We start from the raw sequence: 18,524 nt of genomic DNA, 5'->3' as shown, positions 1-18,524 counted from the left end.
CGTGCGTTTGAGGAAGAGCTTCAAGTTGCGGGTCAAAGGTTTTTCACCATTCCCACGATTCTCCTGGGGTTATTCCACGTCTAAAACCCTTACTGGGATAGAGGTAATCCATCTTTGTCTTTGGGTTTTAGCAAAACTTTCACTTTATCTTCAAGATCTGGTGATGGTTGTATGAGAATTTACAGCTTTCTAGTTTGTTTATTCATGATTGCGATTTGTTGTTGCTGATTTCTGATGAACATGATACTATACCCCTGTTTTTGGATCCTTTATCATGGTCTGGTCTATTAGGACTCCTACAAGGGGCCTGCGCATAAAACTTTCCTGCTGCCACAGGAGCAAACATCTTGTTTGCTACGGCAGAATTGATAGATCCTTTTCTTTCACTGTTTTGCTGGGGTTGTGACCTGCGATTGTTAGGGGAAGTAGTTTGGGCTCCTCGGTAATGTTTGCTACCATAGGTGAGTCCAGGAGATAGCCAAAGGTCAAGAGAGATGATTCGTTGCTGCTATTTCCTTACGTTGCCGTGCATTTCACAGACCAAGTTTATTCTTTGTTCTTGTATTTCATTGACATACTGTGTGTATGACCACCGCAAGTCCCTTCATCTTTGCTGCATTTCATTTTCATATCCAGTTGGGCTTCTGAATTACCAAATTCGTTGGAATTTTCTTGGGTTGCTTTGCATAGATATGTCTCGGCCAAGTGAAACAAAATCGCAGCAGCTTGCTTGTTTAAGTTGCAGAGAAACCTTGCTGCGTTTTCTTTTTGTGTTGCAGTTTGCTTGTTTAGTTGCAGCTTGCTTGATTTGTGTTGGGTCGAATCCTGTGGAATTAGTTGGTAAGCTCGCGTTTTCCATTTGAGTTCATTGGGTCACGGCTGTCTTCCTGCATAGTTGAAACCTGGAAAATTGCGGTGAGCTTGGGAGCAAAGGGCCGCAAGATTCGTTCTTGTTGTTTAGTTGCAGAAACTCTTGTTCTTCAAAGTTAGCATGTTGTCCAGATCACTTCTGTTGTTTTTTGAGTTCAAAAGCCTGTTTGATTTCTCCCCTACCTTTGTTTCAAGTCTTTGCATTTTGTGTTTGGGTTGTTTGAATGAATGTGGATTTGGCCAAATGAGTAGCAAGCGCAGAAACTATATTGCTGAGAGTCTCAATTGCAGAAATCTTCTTCGTATGCATGCATGAACAATTTGAACCTTTGCACCTGGACAGACCTTGTTTTCCTTTCTTTTGCTTGCTGAAGTTCACGCTTGCCTTAGTTTTCATGTGGGCTGTTTGCTACGGGATGGTGATGCCGGGTTTCTGCTTGCCGTAATTTAAAGGCATTTGCTTGTTGCAGCGACAGACGTTGCCTGCAACTTGGAAACACTTAGTTACTCCACTTTCTGTTTGGTTGCCACTGTCCTTGCATTTGTGCCTTTTGAATAACAATTGTCAATTCACCTTCATCCGAGAATCTGGAGCTATGTTTGCTAGGAATGTTGAGTCTTTTATTTTGTTCTTGATTGTAAGATGACGGTTGGGATCATTAATTCTCATTTTTGTGGATTTGGTTTGAAGTCTCAGCAGATGTTTAAGTTAGTTTGGGTTGTTTTTTTTTGTATGAGTACATCTTGGCTAAATGAAAGGAGTTGCAGAGATTGTATTGTCTGGGAATGGAATTGCAGAAAGCTTCTACGTAGCATGCATGTAAATGCTTTTAAAAATTGCACTTTAACCCCCCAAGTCTCCCCTCGTTCTACTATGACCCAACCAATTGAATGATCTCCTCAATTTGGTCCTTGGTAGTTTTAATTTTACAACTTCATTGCTTGTTTGCTTCAATCAATTACTATGCTTTGTTTCAATTACACTTAAGTCATGATTTTAAGAGCTTTATGACCAAGTGAGCTTGTGTTTTGCATATTTTCTTTAACGTTCCTAATTAAATTGGTACCCTGACCATTTTATTGTTTTGGAGGGTAAATTAGTAATTTCACTTCATTAGGGCATCGATTCAAGGGAGGTACACTCTATCCCTTATTTTGACCTTATTTGACCCTATGTGATCCAACGTACTAAGTGAGAATTGCATGTCTACTTTGCTTTCCTTGCTTTTCTTTAATTCCTTTCATTTATTTCATTTACTTTCGCTTTTATTAAGTCATTCTTTTATTTATTTATGTGGTATGTGTACACCTCTTGGCTTGTAATAGATAGGGCTTGGAGAGCATTTTTATTCACTTTTCCCCTTCCCCATTTGTTTTAGTTAGCCAATGTAATAGGTTCATTATTGTGATTTGCATGCCTACGTACTACGTGTTACTTGCTTTCTTAGGGTCTTGCATCTAGATACCATGCTTATGTGTTATGTGCAATATGTGATTTATGTGTTTATTTGCTTTATTAGCCTTCACATGATTTATTTGGTTTATGATGAATGTGTGGCGTCACCGTGGCTAGTCCAACGCTGGTCATGGTCTTTCCCCTCGAGCTCTCGCAAGTCCAATGCTTGCGAGAGAATTTTAGAAAAGGGCTAGTCCAATGCTAGACCCAATAGGTCGTCCCCTCTCATTAGTACATACTTGCATGTTTCACTACATTTCATGCATTTTCTTAGTTTTCTAGCATTTGGCATGCCCCTCCAATCCTTTCCCTTTCATTTTAGGTTTTTGCATCTCCATGCTAGTTATAGGGTACATTTGCTTGAGAGTTACCCCTTAAATATGGGATATAGATGAGTGTGGCTTTTCTAAGCCTTAGCACGCTTGTATTCCCTCTATCAAAGGGAAAATTAAAATCACAAAGTTAGGAGTCATTCCCGCACCCGACTTGATGCATTCCTCTAGGTTCATGCACCTCCATTTTACCATATCACTTTTTCATTTTTATCTACATTTTCTCACTACTTATATTTTTCTCACTCCACATGCCATGTTCACACACATCTCTTCTTTCCCTATCACTTAGTTATTTTCTACCTCACAAAATTGCACCCAATTGCACTTATATGCATTTACTACTATTATACCATATTTTCATCCACTTGCACACAAACACCTTTATTTTCTCAATTGGCACACATGCCCTTTTCTTACATTTGCACACATTGCACTTTTCTTAAATTTGCACACTTGCACTTACATTTGTATTTTTATTTTATTTTTGCATTCCTCTTACATTTTCACACTTGCACTCATATTTGGGTCTTCATTTGCATTACTCGTGACCTCTATGAGGGCTTTCCTTACTAGCCATCACAATTCATGTGATTGGGACCAAAAAGCCTCATAAGAGACATTTTAGATTTAGGATTGCATTTTTTTCATATCCATTAGTCATATCCAACATGCAACACATACTTTGGGTAGAAGAAATTAGGAAAAGAGGGGCTAAGTCACGCAACTAGCTTTGGCTAGGGTAAGGGAGTGCCTTAGGCTTTGCCTTTGCCTTCTCCCTTATCAAATGTGACCCCCGATCCCTTTCTTTGGTTACGTAGACCTAAAAGTTCTTTAAAAAAGGGTTTGCTTACTTTTCTTTCCAAAAAATCACTTTTTGGGTGACTTGGTACACCCTAACTCTATACCAAGTGGCGACACCATTTTCCATTCAAAAACCTTTTTGAACTTTGTTTGGCCAAACCGTCGCATTTCACAATCCCACGGCCTTTTATTTTCATTTTCACACACGTTCACATACATATCCCACACACTACTTTCACACATCTCAAAAAGTGGGGCGCGACAAACAAATAAGGCAGAAAATTAACATAACAAGGACAATATCCCAAATTGCTTAGAAGTTCGCTAGTCAAGTATTAGTGAGGTCAATACCTTTTTAACAAACTACTCAAGGCCAAACAAAAATATTACTAGCTTTTCACGTAGTGGCTTAACATGTCTTCCTAACAAAGTCATGGAGCCAAAAGCTAACAAAGAATCTTTTGACTGAATATTATCTCTAACTCGAATAGTAAACTATCGGATATCATTTTACACATACTCAAAACAGTAATAGAAAACCAACTACAAGCAGAGATATGCAAGAAATCATAGCTAGCAAATGGTTGTACATACTTTTCATGACAAGATAGAGAAAACATGCTGTTGAAGGAACAAGGCCTTCCTAGGACTTTACAAACAAGACAGTCAATAAATACAATCAAATCAGAAAGTGTCCTCAAACACCTCTATTCCTGATAAATTTCTACATACCTGAGTTCTATACAAAAAAGTTAGTCAAGGAAAGGGTACCCAGCTGGACTTGTGAAGGTTTAGGGAACTTGATCTTATACAATATAAAGATTGTGACGCCCCCACTTCTCCCAAGGGCGAATCCAAGGGTATCCGCAGAACGCCTGCCCAACTCTCGCCAGGACTCGGTACAAATTCAATTCAAACTTAAGAATAACCAATCGATACTAAAAGTCGAAGATAAAAAAAGAAGGTCAATTCCTTAATAATCGTTCAAGTCTTACATCATGAGCTACCAAAAATATCTTACATTCCCAAAATATACAGCTTCCAAAAGTTGTCTAAACAAATACATTCAAAATTCTAATCAAAAGGGCCATCAAGTCGACCTCTCCATAATCCCTTCCATTTCAGCTCCTGTTAAGAAAAACAAATCTAACGGGATGAGCGAATGCTCGTGAGGCCAAGAAAACATGCAAAACATGTAGTTCAAATAACAATAGCACTTACACAACAATGAAAGCTATAACATTCGAGTCATTCACAATTTATAATAAAATACACTCGAGTAGAATGCAGGAGCTCTTAGGAGCTAATTTCCAATTGCTTTGCCCAAATTTAATTCAATACCTCCATTTATGGTTCTGAGTCGACATGAGAGGTACCTCCCACCCGAATTGGTGTGGTACATGCTATCACTCAGGGAATCGACTATGTGTTTACAATTCTGAGGCGACATGAGAAGTACTTCCCACCTGGATCGGTGTAGTACATACTATCGCTCAGTGGTCGATGAGACATTCCTCCAATCGACTTTTACTTTGTTTATGATTCTGAGTCGATATGAGAGGTACCTCCCACCCGAATCGGTGTGGTACATACTATCGCCCAATAGTCGATGAGACATCGTTCCAATCGACTTAGAAAGGTTTATGGTTCTGAGACGACATGAGAGGTACCTCCCACCCGAATCAGTGTGGTACATGCTATCGCTCAGAGAACCGATCATTTATTTAGGGTTTTGAGCCGACATGAGAGGTACCTCCCACCCGAATCGGTGTGGTACATGCTATCGCTCAGAGACTGATTATACGATTATAGTTATAAGGGTTAATGACATTCAGTCCAATCGACAAATACCTTTATAGGCCGATGAGCGCACTCCAATCGGCAGTCATACAGTTCAATTACGAGTCGAAGAGATTCACTCCAACGACATATGCAGCCATAGCATATAATTCAATTCAATTTAGGCAATTCAATTACAATTCATTTAAATGAGAACACGTTCAATAAGGTACACACTCGACTCGGCAGTTATAAACCATCCATTTCATAATGAGCAATTCACATAATTTCTAAATATTCATGCACTCGACACTCACGTAGGCAAAATAAGAGAGTGTGGTGCACAATTCAAGTGTTTAAGCGTCCATTGTGAGATCCTCTTAAAGGTCTCCTTGAGTGCCTGAGTAAATACTAATTAACTATCACACACAATCCCTTAAAAACCTGTGGTTATCAAGATAGATTGTACACTTGTAAATCCTAAGAAAATATCATGAAAATGAGCCTTAATTATTTGTAAATCGAGGCTCAAAAGTGGGGTTTGATAATACAAGGAAAAACTGATTTTCATCTTTGAAATCAAGTGTAAAATGGTCAAGCAATATCGAAGGAAAATGGAGAGTTTCTAAAAACTTAATTCCCTTTAAGTTCAGAAATTCCAGATTTGAGGTGCAATCTTTGAAAAATCATATCTCACTCTCCGTAGGTCCAAAATTGGAAAACTTGGTACCGTTGCAAACTACATCCAAAGTACTAAAAGTTTTTGGAAGACACTTTTCCATGATTCTAAATGGAAGACACTCAAATTTTGGCTTAAATCTGCTAATTTGAACTCCAAGACAGATTTGGGGTTGATTTTTGGCAAACTTTGGAAATTCGTCAAAATTTACAGAATACGAAATAGCCTCTGAAATTTGGAACTCAATTAGAGTTACAATCAAAGTTTAAAACACAACAAATGGAACAAGAATCGGAGTTTTGAGTGCCAAGACATAGCAGCTCAAAATTGCTGAAAATTTCTCACTGAACAAGGATTTTCCAGATTTGAAACATGAACTTTGAGACTTTGGTTGGGCATCGAAATGGACTAGGAATGGCACCAAAGGTTTAACAAGAACAGGGCAGATTCGGCCCTTCTTCATGCATCACTTCCTTTGATTTTCTTTTCACTTTTTCCACTTATCTCTACTAGATTAACACTTAATCAACACAAATAACATCCAAACTCATCAAATCAGATCATCAAGTCCATTGTGGGATTTCATAGAGCCCACTCACATGATTTTCAACAATCCAAAGCTACCCACATGAAGTTACAAGCTTCTAAGTGTAATCTAACTTACAAAAGCTAAGATTCAAGGGTTGGATGATTAGCTACCTCCTTAGATGATGAACTCAGAAATTTTTGATCCTTTGAGCTTCAAGAAAACCGTGAGAATGAAGCTCTTCTCCTATTCCAAGATGATCTCCAAGTTATTTGCAAGGTGTGGTAGGAATTTGAGATGATTTGGTGCAAGATTGAGTGAGATAAGATGAAGAAATTTTTGCTCCTTCTTCCTTGGTGTTTTTTTTTATAAAAATATTTTTTTTTATGAAAATGTCTTTTTTATTTTATTAATGGAAGAGATATACAATATATTCCTCTTACAGACGTCTAATTTCCCGAACTGAAGGCAAACCTAACTTGTCTAGACGAATTGCCCTACGAGCTTCCCTTGGGAACATACTAAAGATGTCATAAACCTTGACTTGTTGGTGTGGATGAGATGTACCGACATTGGATAAAGCATCAGCAACTGTGTTAGCCTCTCGGTAGCAGTGTGATAAATGAACAGGATCTTCCAAGAGCTTCCAAATCTGCCTGACCTCCCTTCGAATTTCCCACGGACATGGAATGCGCTGTTGAATGATCCCAACTAAAAGCAATGAATCTGATTGAACACTTATATTTTCAAAGCCCCTATGTTTACATGTTTGAAGACCAATAAGGAGGGCCCAAGTCTCTGCACGGAGAGATGTAGTTTGTCCAAGATAAGCCGAGAAAGTAAACACTGGTACGCCAATTGAATCTCGAAGAACTCCACGACCTCCACCAACTCCTGGATTACCTTTAGAACATCCATCCGCGTTAAGTATGAACCTCCTTGTCTCCTTTGTTTCCCAGCGAACCAATTTATATGCAGTTCTACCGACAGATACATTCAATCGATCATACAAATGACAAAATGACTGCAGTTGAAGTGCTTGTTTGAAATGAATCCCCACCATGGACTGTATTTCTGAGAATATGTCCTTACAAATAGCAGACGATTGCATCTGGACACCCTCAAACATTGCTTTATTTCTTGCCTTCCAAATGTGCCAACAGAGTACACTAGGTAGAATGCGGTCAATAAGCCGTCGTGTCTCAGAGTCATGTAACCGGAACCACCATCCTACAATACGAGAACGCAAAAAAGATCCTGGACAGCTGAATCCACATAAGCCTCCAAAATAGTTCCAAACTGTCGAGGCTATTTGTCCGTTGGCGAATAAGTGCTCAATAGACTCCACAGATGCCGAGGAGCAGCAAAAACACTTTGAGGATAGTTGGAAACCAAGTTTACCTAACCTATCCGCTAATGGTAGTCTTCCCAGAAACAATCGTAACATGAAGAATGAGACTTTCCAAGGAATCCGAGGATGCCAAATGGAAGTAAAAGCCATCGACTTATGTCGGGTCTGCCTGATGTCCCCAAAAGCCGATTGTAGAGAGAACTTACTAGATGTCGTGGGCATCCAAAAGACTTCAACTTCACTCCCTTCCTCTGGTAACGAGTGTTCCAAAATGGAGATCAGTTTCTCCCTTGGCATCATCGAATGTAAGAGATTTACATCCCAGTGACCATTGATGATGAAATTGCGGAATGTCAAATTTGGGATAACTTTTGCATGTAGGAATAACGCACCATTTCCCAACCAGTTATCGTACCAAAAATGACAAGCTCCATCCCATAACATTGAGAGCTCCACTTGTCAACTTACATTGACCATCCTTCTCCAGACTGCCGAATACTTTGTTCTGAGTTCGACCTGACAAGGATGAAGGCTTCCGCAATACTTTGCTTTCATGAACGATGCCCACAATGATGATCCTGTTCAGAAATTCCACCAAAGTTTGCATGAAAAAGCTTGATATATGTCCCGTAGTCTCCGGAACCCGACTCTCCCCTCGTCAACCGGGTAACACAAGTGAGACCATCGTATCCAGTGGAACTTTGAGTCGTCGGGTGATGATCCCCACAGGAAATTCGAGCAGGAACTTTCTATAGTTTTGAACACCTTGGCCGGGATCACAGCAGTTGACATTAGATACATTGGCATAGAAGCCAACACATGCTTGATTAGAACTATTTTGTATCCAAAGGAAAGCAACCTTGATTTCCATGACAAAATCCTCCCTAGAATAGACTGACACACTTCTCCAAAGTATGATGATTTAGATCTTCCAGAATAGAGCGGGAACCCCAAATAACGTATCGGAAATGACTGCCAGGCAAACCTAGTGATATGTTCAATCACCCTTCGCCTCGCTGGTGGCGTCGATGGATGGACCAAATAATAGCTTTTTTGCACATTTATGAGCTGCCCCGAACACCTTTGATATGCCTCTAACACCTGCATGATTGCCTTCAAAGAAAAAGAGGATCCATTTGCAAAAATAAGAACATCATCCGTAAATGCCAAGTGAGTTATAGACGGACACCCATATGGAACTTTGAATCCCAGGAACCTCGATTGCATGATGAGGTTATTCAGTCCTCTAGATAATGTGACAGCCCCACCTTCCCCTAAGGCGAACCAAAGAGGTTAGCGGACTGCCTGCCCAACTCTCGCCAGGACTAACGGTGCAGTTAAACACGATCTAAAACGTTCCGGGAAAATAAAAGCACGCTCAAACAAGTTGAAATCGCAAAATAGCCAAACGCAAATCAAACCGTCGATGAATAGTGGGTGCCATGTCATATAACTCGAAAAAACATTTCCAAACCAAATAGGACACATAAACAGGGTTAAACAGTGTTATACACATACGTTTGTAATTTACAAAACAAAAGGAAGATAATTAGATCAAAATACATTTAGGGTTTTTTTTTCCAACTATCGAGGAGCTTTACAAAATATATTAAAACTAGCTCAACTCATGCTTCAAAACATCATAGTCCCCAAAAGTGGTTCCCTGTAAGGAAAACAAAATTTAATGGAGTGAGCTTACGCCCAGTGAGATACTTTCACTCAAACAAGGAAGTTCAATTATACATGGAGTCGATCAATCCCAAATCATTCAAGAAGAAAGCTAAATAAAATCATATATCAATAACAATGGTAAAAGGATACGAACGGCTCTCAAGAGCCCTTTTCCTCGCTCGCCTTACTTGATCGTATCTCATTGACCCTCCGTCAATGTACAAAGTGTAACCAAACGTAGACTCCACTTTACTTCCATTCCTTCCACCCAACATACCCCTACCAGGCCCGAACTCCAAACAGTATAAAGTTGGTAATACTCGAGTATACCGGAATCGAGAGTCTCATACTTCAAGATTCCATATAACAGTCCCCATGGCTCGTCAATTTTCACGACCAAACCCTCGTCGGCTCGATTCAATCGACTACCAATGGGATTGACCTCAGTAGTAATAGTAATGGCCGTTGGATACTCGTCCAAACGACACCAAATCCAGTATTTCATGTACCATTCGAGTACCACAGTAAACAGTCATATATAAGACAAAAGGGTGAGAGTGATCAAGTGCACCCTCAGATTAATCAGTTTCAACGGTGCAAATAAGGATTCAAGGCATCAAGTTCAAGTGTAACAAAGCCACATAGTAACAAGCAAGTGAGTAGTACACTCACCAAGCAAGCAAATGAAATTTCATAAACTTCCGCCCAAAGAGCATCTTGAATCACCGTCACGCCCTAAAACATTCAAACAAGCACAATGAGACTCGAATATGAGTCATAAACCAAATCCACATACTACCAAAAATAAGGCTCCATTAGAACGTACAAGTACCAAAGTAAGCTAGGGAAAGTCCAGAAATGAAAGTTAAGCCCTAAAACCCAAAAACAGTTTTGACGTCATTTAGCGTATTGGACACAACCGGCACTAAGATTATCGAATGGATGTACAATATACACCATTTCGAAGCTAAAAGAAAGGGCTACAATTTTGAAGAAGGCCACTCAGTCCAGTTTGTAGTGCAACTAGGTCAAAATTTCAATGTACCAAACTAGAACCGCATAAACAGGTTAGCGAACCGCATTCTGGTTAAATAACCATAATTCAGGCTACCAAAGTCCAATTCAAGTGATTCCAAAGCCATCCGGAAGCTAAGATACCAGGATATATTTCTTAAGAAGACATCGACAACCAAATCAGTAGTATTCCCGGTCAAACTAACCAATTACAGAAGCAGATTATCAGTTTCAGACAGAAACAGCGCAGCAGGGGTATTTCGGTCATTTCACAGGCTAAACTACTCCGATTGAGCTGAAATTTTGAAGGAAAGTATAAAACATCATTCTCTACAACTTTCATGTTTTAACCCAAGGCTAATTCAGTCTCTAACTAGGATAAACAGTACCAAACAGAATGGGGTTCATCGAAACCCTAACTCCGAAATTTCCTTTCAAAGCGGAAATTTTCCGCAAATAACCGCAATTTACGCACCATAGCTTCATTCTAGATCATCCCCAACCATCATCCATGGTGTGACGCCCCGAAAAAAAAATGAGTTTGAGAACCCGGAAATTTTCTAATTTTCTAGGGTTTATTTTTTTAAACGCCCGCCTTTTCTACATTTTCTTGATTAGAAAAATTCCCCAGATCAAGTTTATGAGCAAATATAGTTTTCAAATGATTTTTCTAGTATCGGTTAGTTTTTGAGAAATTAAAAGCGTATTTTGGACGTGGGACCCGCTAGTGCAGTAAATGCATTATATTTTTAACCACTTGTTGGAATTTTGTATTAAGTGATATTATTTTACAAAGTGTTAAGATATTTTTATTGGAGAAACAAAAGGATAGAGTTGCATTAATGGTGGTGACAAGTGTCACTATCTCATTGGTTTTACTTTAAGATTTACTATTCACTATTTTGACCTTGGACCAAAATTGGTTAAATATCTTCAAAAATCACAAAAAAATTACCATTTCTTACCTCTTGTTGGCCGGCCATCTTGTGCAAGGAAGGAAGAAGAAACTCTTCAAGTTCTAGCTACTACTTGGTGCAAATCACCCAAAAACATTTGCTTACATCCATTTCTACTCCATAACATCCTTTCTTCTAGTGCTACTAAGTGTCTTAGTGAAGTTTATTTGAAGGTTTAAGGTGGCCAACATCTCTACATCTCTTGTCTCTTAGGTAAGTGATGTTTGCCTACTCCCTTACACTTAATGATGCTTAAATTGTGCCTATTGGAAGTGATAGTGAAGTATTTGGTGATTTATTTCTTTATTTGACTTGATTTGGTGAAGTTATCAATTTTATGAGGAATTTGCTGGTTTCATATGATCTTGATGGTGTGGTTGTTTTTTATGGTTGGTAATAAGGGGCTTTGACTCTAGTAGGTGTGAATTGATGATAAATGCAATCAATTTTGGATTTGGAATGAAATGTGAAAAGTTAGGGTTCATGAAGCCCTAATCTGTCCGAAATTTTAGGTCATAGATAGAGGCCGAATTGGACTTTTCTCAAAACATGAAAGTTGTAGGTATTGATGAGTTTGTAGTGCCTACAAAATTTCAGGGCATTTGGAGTAGTATAGAGTGAGTTATGCCGTTTTTACTGTTGCTGTTTTTGGTGAACAGAATGTACGAACTGCGATAGTAATTGTCTGTTTTGACTGGAATTGGTTTGGATTTGGTTGTTGGTGTCTTCTGATGAAATGTAGCTTGATGTCTTAGCTTTCATGTTCCTTTGGAATCAATGCAATTGGACCTGTGTTGGCTGAGATAGACGTATTACAGTTTTGTGTGATTTGGGAACCTGCAATTACGATTCTGGTTTGGTATTTGGCATATATGACTTAGTTGTGCTGGGATTTGGACTGAGTGGCCTTCTACATTGTTGTAGCCCTGGTTCTTAGCTTCGAAACGGTGGGTTTTGTACCTTCATCCGACAATCGTAGCACCTTTGGTGCCATTACCGCAAAAGGACGTCAAAACTGTTTTCTGGTTTTGAGCAATTGTGGTTAATTGCTATGTGGTTGGGTTTGATTGTAGGATGGAAAGGATGAATTTATGGGGAAATGCTGTCCGAACTTTGAAGGGACTTGTTGCATTGGGTTTGTGATCTAAGACTTGGATTTGAGCAAGGCAATGCTATATGATGGATGGTTTCAGAGCCGTGGAGGTGAGTGACCTCAAACTATTTCCAAAGTACTTGTGAAATGTTTCTTGCATTATTTATTCGATTGCATCTCATGCGTGCTTGCATGTGAATTCATGATATGATTTTGGCTTCAATGAGTTCTGGGAAAGTCTTGTGCTGGACACCAACGTCTCCACTCTGTTTGTGGTTCATGTTCATGTTATCTGGAGCTCAAAAAGGGGCTCCCTCTCTCTGTTCGTGTGTTATGATCTATTTGAGCGTTGGGTGTTCAAGTGCTATGATTTCACCGGCTCACGAGAGCACTAAACGGACATTTGATCTCTGAATCATGACATCATCGAAATCATCGAAATGCCACATTGTGAAATATATTTGCTTAATGATTTTTCTGGTTACTCGCTGAGCTTCTAGCTCACCCCAAAAATATTTTATTCCCCTCCACAGGGCTCAAGGCGAAGGAAGGCTTGTAGTACTTATTCACGTGAATCGATGGCCTTTATGTTGTACAATTTGGATTTGGAATCATTTTATGTATAGTTGAGAATTATTTCCGCTTCGCTTTTGACATGTAATTATTGGAGAATTTGATGTATATTGGAGATTTATATTGTAATATTTGAGGTTTATTCTTGTACTTGTTTGAGGACTGTAGTGATCGACTGAGTCCCGGCGAGAGCTGGGCAGGCGGCCCGCCGAACCCTCTGGTTCGCCTTAGGGGGAGGTGGGGTCGTCACACATGGCCAATCAATATTAAACAGATAAAAACAGAAAAATCATGAATAAATAGAAAAATTCACCAATCTCAACCAAAATCATGAAATAGCCCACAAAATCACCTCTTAGACTACCACAAGCCACTAATTAAACATCATTAGATAGAAAAGAGAGGTTCCTTAGCTACTCACCTTATCAACCAAAGAAAGGAGACAACTTAGCACCTTAGTCTTCCAAACCACTTCACTAATCACCTCACAATCACTAAACTAAGGGTTTTGATGGAGAAAATTCAAGATTAATCGGTTGGTTTGTTGGATTGAGCAAGATTGGAGCAAGAAATTGGAGAGCTTTTCTTTTCTTTTTTCCTTAGAGAGGGTCGGCCATGAAGCTTACAAATAAGGATGATTTTTGGGTAATTTTTTATTAAATTGGTAAAGTAGTGAATAGTGTGGTCAAAGTCCAAGGATTACTCACCAAGTGACACTTGTCACTTCAATTAATACATGGTTATCCTTTTGTTCCTCTCACACCAATTCATCTAGTGACCTCTAGTTATCTCTTAACACCTGCTAAAATAAACCCGGTATCCAACACTTAACCTAACTGGCCGAATTTTACCGAACTTTCCGCACTAGCGGGTCCCACGTCCGGTATACGCTCTTAATTTCTCAAAAATTAACCGATACTAGAAAAATCATCTAAAACTATATTTACTCATAAAAATTTTCTAGAAAATTTTCCTATTAAAGAAAATGCAGAAAAGCATGCAATTAAATAGAATAAAACCTAGAAATGAGAAAATTTACGGGGTCTCTCAGATAACACCTCAGATCCTATAATGAATAATGCAGGTAATAATGGGTCACCCTGGCGAAGGCCTCTCAAAGGCTTAAAGAATTCGTGGAAGGAACCATTTATAATGATTGAGAACCAGACATTAGAGAGCAATCGCCATATAAGGTCAATAAATATTTCCCCGAATCCAAACCTCCTTAGAACACTGATAATATGACCCCATGACACCCGGTCATATGCCTTGGACATGTCTAGTTTCATTAAAACATTGCCATCTCTATTCCTTTTCCCCATACTCGATACCATCTCTTGAGCTAGTAGAAAATTTTCAGTTATATTGCGGCCCTTCACAAAACCTGTCTGATGTGGGGAAATAATTTTTGATAGTAAAAAAGCCACCCTATCCGCCAAAATCCGGGATAACACTTTATTGAAAAAATTACATACACTGATGGGCCTGAATTGAGAGAATTCCTGAGGATTTGGCGTCTTTGGAATTAGTACAATTGAAGTAGAGGTGATAAACCGAGGTAGCTCCGCCCCACAGAAAAAACTGAGCACCGCATTGTAGACATCTTGAGCGATCACTTCCCAAGCAAATGTAAAGAATTTGCCTGTGAAACCATCTGGGCCAGCAACACTTTCTCCATCCATTAACTTTATGACTCCATATACCTCCTCAATCGAAGGTAATGCTTCCAGTTTTCCATTATCCTCTTCCGTAACCAACGGCGGAATTAGATGTAGCATATCAATAGATGACTCCAAAGGTCCCGTGAAAAGATCATTGAAATATGCTGTTGCCTCACTTGCTATATCATCGTCCTTTTCCACCCAAACACCGTTGGACTTTTTGATGCGGTGTATCATTCCTTGAGCTCTTCTTTGCCTTACTACCACATGAAAATATCTTGTATTACTATCTCCATGACGAAGCCATTTGACCCTGGCCTTCTGTCTCCAATACTGTTCTTCAATTGACAATGAATGCCGCAGCTCTGCTTGTGCCTTATTAAGCTCAATCTGACACTCTTTGGAGTAATCTTGATCTACCAGCTCCTCTGCTCGTTGAACCGCCATTTTCGTAGAACGTACTGCATCAAAAACGTTCCCAAAATGTTGCTTGTTCCATGATTGAATAGCCCTCCTCGTTGCCAATAATTAGAACACAATATGCGTAACGGAGATCCACCCACATCTTGATTCCAAGCATGGCGAATCATCTCCAAGAGATCTGGTTTGGAAGTCCAAACATTCAGAGATCGGAACGGCCGAGGTTTGTTATCTAACCGAGTTGCAAAAGAAATCTTCAATGGTGCATGATCGGAAGGGTGTTTTGCCAATTGAAGCACAGAAATGTCGTTTGAAAATTCCAAACAAGATCCGTTGATTAAAAATCTGTCCAACCTTTTTTGAAATCCGAGCTCTACTCCGCCGATTATTAGACCATGTGAATTTAGAGCCTGAAAAGCCTACATCAAAGACCCCAGCTTCCTCCATGAAATTCATAAAATTCGCTCCTTCCGCTATAGCAAATGGACGACCCCCCCCCCCCCGTTTTTCATGAGCTGCCAATATCACGTTGAAATCACCCCCAATACACCAAGGAAGTAATGTAGGCTTATCATGTAATAATGAACACCATAAGTCTTTACGCTCGTCCACTGAGCACTTTTCATGAACAAAGGACATAATGATTGAACTAGGGAGTAATGGATTTTGAACATCTAGAGAATATATGCTGATCCGAACTACCAACGATCGAGCAAACAAAAGGACTATTATAGAAAACCCAAATATGACTAGAGAAATTAACAGACACATAATCAAATAATAGACGTAAACGAATGGATTCAATTTTAGATACGTCTAGTTTTGGCTCACAAATCACAACAAAATGAGCATGATGAATCCGAACTAATTTAATCAGTCTTCTTAGATTAGGAGCTTTTGCTATCCCTCTAATATTCCAAAATATTCCATTAATCATGAGAAAGAACCTGAAATGAGTTTTTGGATGTTGTCTGTGACCTTAACTGTCTGTCAGATGGGATTGGAGCCCGCATACCCTTCATATGCAGTTGTCGGAAATCACCTTCAGTCTCATCTGTTTGATCAATGTTTAGGGCATGCATTGATGATTCCAGCATCTTTTCTTGTGGGACACCAATTCGTGGAGACAGATTTCCTGCAATAATAGACATTTGAATTGCATCTACCACCTGTTGTGTAGAACCTTCATCATCCACCCCTCGCAATTCAACAAAGAGATTCTCCAAAACAGTGTTGTCGGCCAGTAGCTCATGTTCAACGTTGGCATTGTCGGCCAATAGCTCATGTTCACCCCTCGCATTGTTGTGGACCAGGTGCTCTTGTGTAAAGCTTAAAGCATTGTCGGTCAGGTTCTCTTGTGCAAAGTTTAAAGCATTTTCGGCCAGATGCTCTTGTTCGGTGTTCAAAGGCTTCTCAATGAGGAGATGGGTCCCTTCACTTTGAATGCCATGGTGTTTCTCCAGCTGATTTTCCATTACTTCATGTCCCCCATGCAATGCCGCATTCATCACATTACTTGTCTCCATGTTTTCATTTGCATCAGAATTCTCTATGTGGGTTACTACTCCTGCTTCATCAGCAGGATCATCATCAATAATGCAGTGTTGCAGAATTTTTACTTCCGTTTTCTCGACTAGCAAGGCAGACTCAGCAACCGTGGCCTTTACTGCTGAAGTTTTTTTCCCTTTTTCCACCGTAGCAGTAGTTCTAATTTCCTGTGAAGCAGACTCATTTACTGCAGTTTCATTCGCAGTAGCAGCAGCCCCATTCACTGTCATTTCATTCGCTGCCTTTTTATTCGCCAAAGCAGTTGGATTAGTCACAAGTTGATGAATAACCATCTGATTTCCATCTAAATATGGACCTTGCTGCTTGTTCAGCTGTAGTCGAGACCCATCTTTATTCAAATTCTTGTTGCAGTGCTCATGAGAATGTCCTAATCTTGAGCAAAAAGAACAATATGGAGGAAGATTCTCTGTCTCAATACGTTGCCAGAAACCTGATTCCCCTTCAACAGCAACCCACACCCTTGGCACAACAAGCTTCGTAACATCTATCTCTATGCACACCCTGGCTACACTAGGACGAGTCCCAGCAGCCGTTGCCGAATCTAGGAACAATGGTCTTCCTACTGGAGACAGTATGGAAAACAAAGAGTGTTTATCAAAATAATGAATAGGTAGAGACGGAAGATTTACCCAAACCGGTACTAGAGATGATTCTCTATGCACATGAAATCCCCGGGTCCATTGAAACACACGCATTGGATGTTTGCCCAATTGCCAAATTCCTCTCATCCAAATTCTGTTAAAGTCTACTTCAGCAGTACATTTAATAAGGACATGCCTGTTGTCGCGCCCCCTTTTTTTAAAAATAAATAAAGAGTTTAGAAAAATGAATTTTTGATTTTTGGAAAAAATGAATAAAGAAAAAGGGCCTAAATGGGGTTTGAAAGTGCGATGATTTGGGCCCAAATTATAGTTTAAAAAAGGGTTTTTGAGATAAAAATCGGAGTCGCCACTTGGTATAGAGTTAAGGTGTACCAAGTCACCTAAAATGAATTTTTAGATAAAATTATGGAAAACCCTTTTTAAATGACCCCTAAGTCTACGAAAATCAGAGAAAGTGTTCGGGAGTCACATTTGAAGAAAGGGAAGGCAAGGATAAAAATTTAAGGCACCCTTTCGACCTAGCCAAGGCTAGTTACGTGATTTAGTAAAAAATTCTCTTATTTTACCCTTAAGATTTATCATATTTGGATGCACTATATGAATGTAAGCCCTAAACCTAAGAGAGTGTTGGGGAGGGCGAAATTTCTCTTCAAAGCCCAATTGGTGCCACTCACATTAATTGTGATGCCTAATGAAGATTTTTTTTTTGAAGAAGTCACGAATATTGCAAAAATATGAGACTCTAAGAAAAGGAAAATAATAAAAATAATCATAATTATATAAATATACATGTCCAAAAGGAATGCATCATGTCGGGTACGGGGGACTAATATTCGTGACTCAATTTTTCCTTTTAATAGACGGAATACGAGCGTGCTAAGGCTAGAAAGCCAAACTCATCCATATCCCATATTCAAGGGGTTATCCCTAATCTAATCAAGCAAATGTATTATCCTATCCTAATTTTAATTCTTAAATGAAATGCAAATCTAATGTTATGTAGCACACATAGGCGTAAGGAATATACATATAAGGGAAAATATGGGATAAGTGATATACATATAGGGGGGGTAAGGGGTATATGTATAAGGGGGAATGTCATGCAAAAGTGATAAAAAGCCCTAGAAAGTAAAAAAAATGCATGAAAATGTAATGTAGTCATACAAAT

General features: G+C 39.3%; 1 protein-coding gene across 1 annotated transcript; it reads right to left on the bottom strand.

Annotated features, from left to right (window-relative positions):
• Positions 1 to 6,885: 6,885 nt before the first annotated feature.
• LOC140005529 (uncharacterized) lies at positions 6,886 to 15,212 on the bottom strand. The gene is made up of 4 exons (XM_072046536.1): positions 14,580 to 15,212; positions 14,326 to 14,492; positions 8,266 to 8,375; positions 6,886 to 8,165 (listed from the first exon to the last, which is right to left on the bottom strand). The coding sequence occupies exons 1-4, from the start codon at positions 15,210 to 15,212 to the stop codon at positions 6,886 to 6,888; spliced, it is 2,190 nt and encodes a 729-aa protein (XP_071902637.1).
• Between the last annotated feature and the right edge of the window lie 3,312 nt (positions 15,213 to 18,524).

This window comes from Coffea arabica, chromosome 4e (assembly GCF_036785885.1).
Source record: "Coffea arabica cultivar ET-39 chromosome 4e, Coffea Arabica ET-39 HiFi, whole genome shotgun sequence".
NCBI lineage: Eukaryota > Viridiplantae > Streptophyta > Magnoliopsida > Gentianales > Rubiaceae > Coffea > Coffea arabica.
The sequence above is the reverse complement of the archived record's forward strand: the minus strand, read 5'-3'. Positions and strand labels throughout refer to the sequence as shown.

Bases quoted from the DNA above. Each gene is read 5' to 3' on its own strand.
- LOC140005529 (XM_072046536.1), bottom strand. From the start codon at position 15,212: ATGGCGGTTCAACGAGCAGAGGAGCTGGTAGATCAAGATTACTCCAAA. The intron at 8,376-14,325 runs GTTTGGATTCGG...ATTTCTGAACAG, and splicing joins ATTATCAGTGTTCTAAGGAG to GATCATCATTGTGGGCATCG. The intron at 8,166-8,265 runs GTAAGTTGACAA...TACATGCAAAAG, and splicing joins TCTGGAGAAGGATGGTCAAT to TTATCCCAAATTTGACATTC.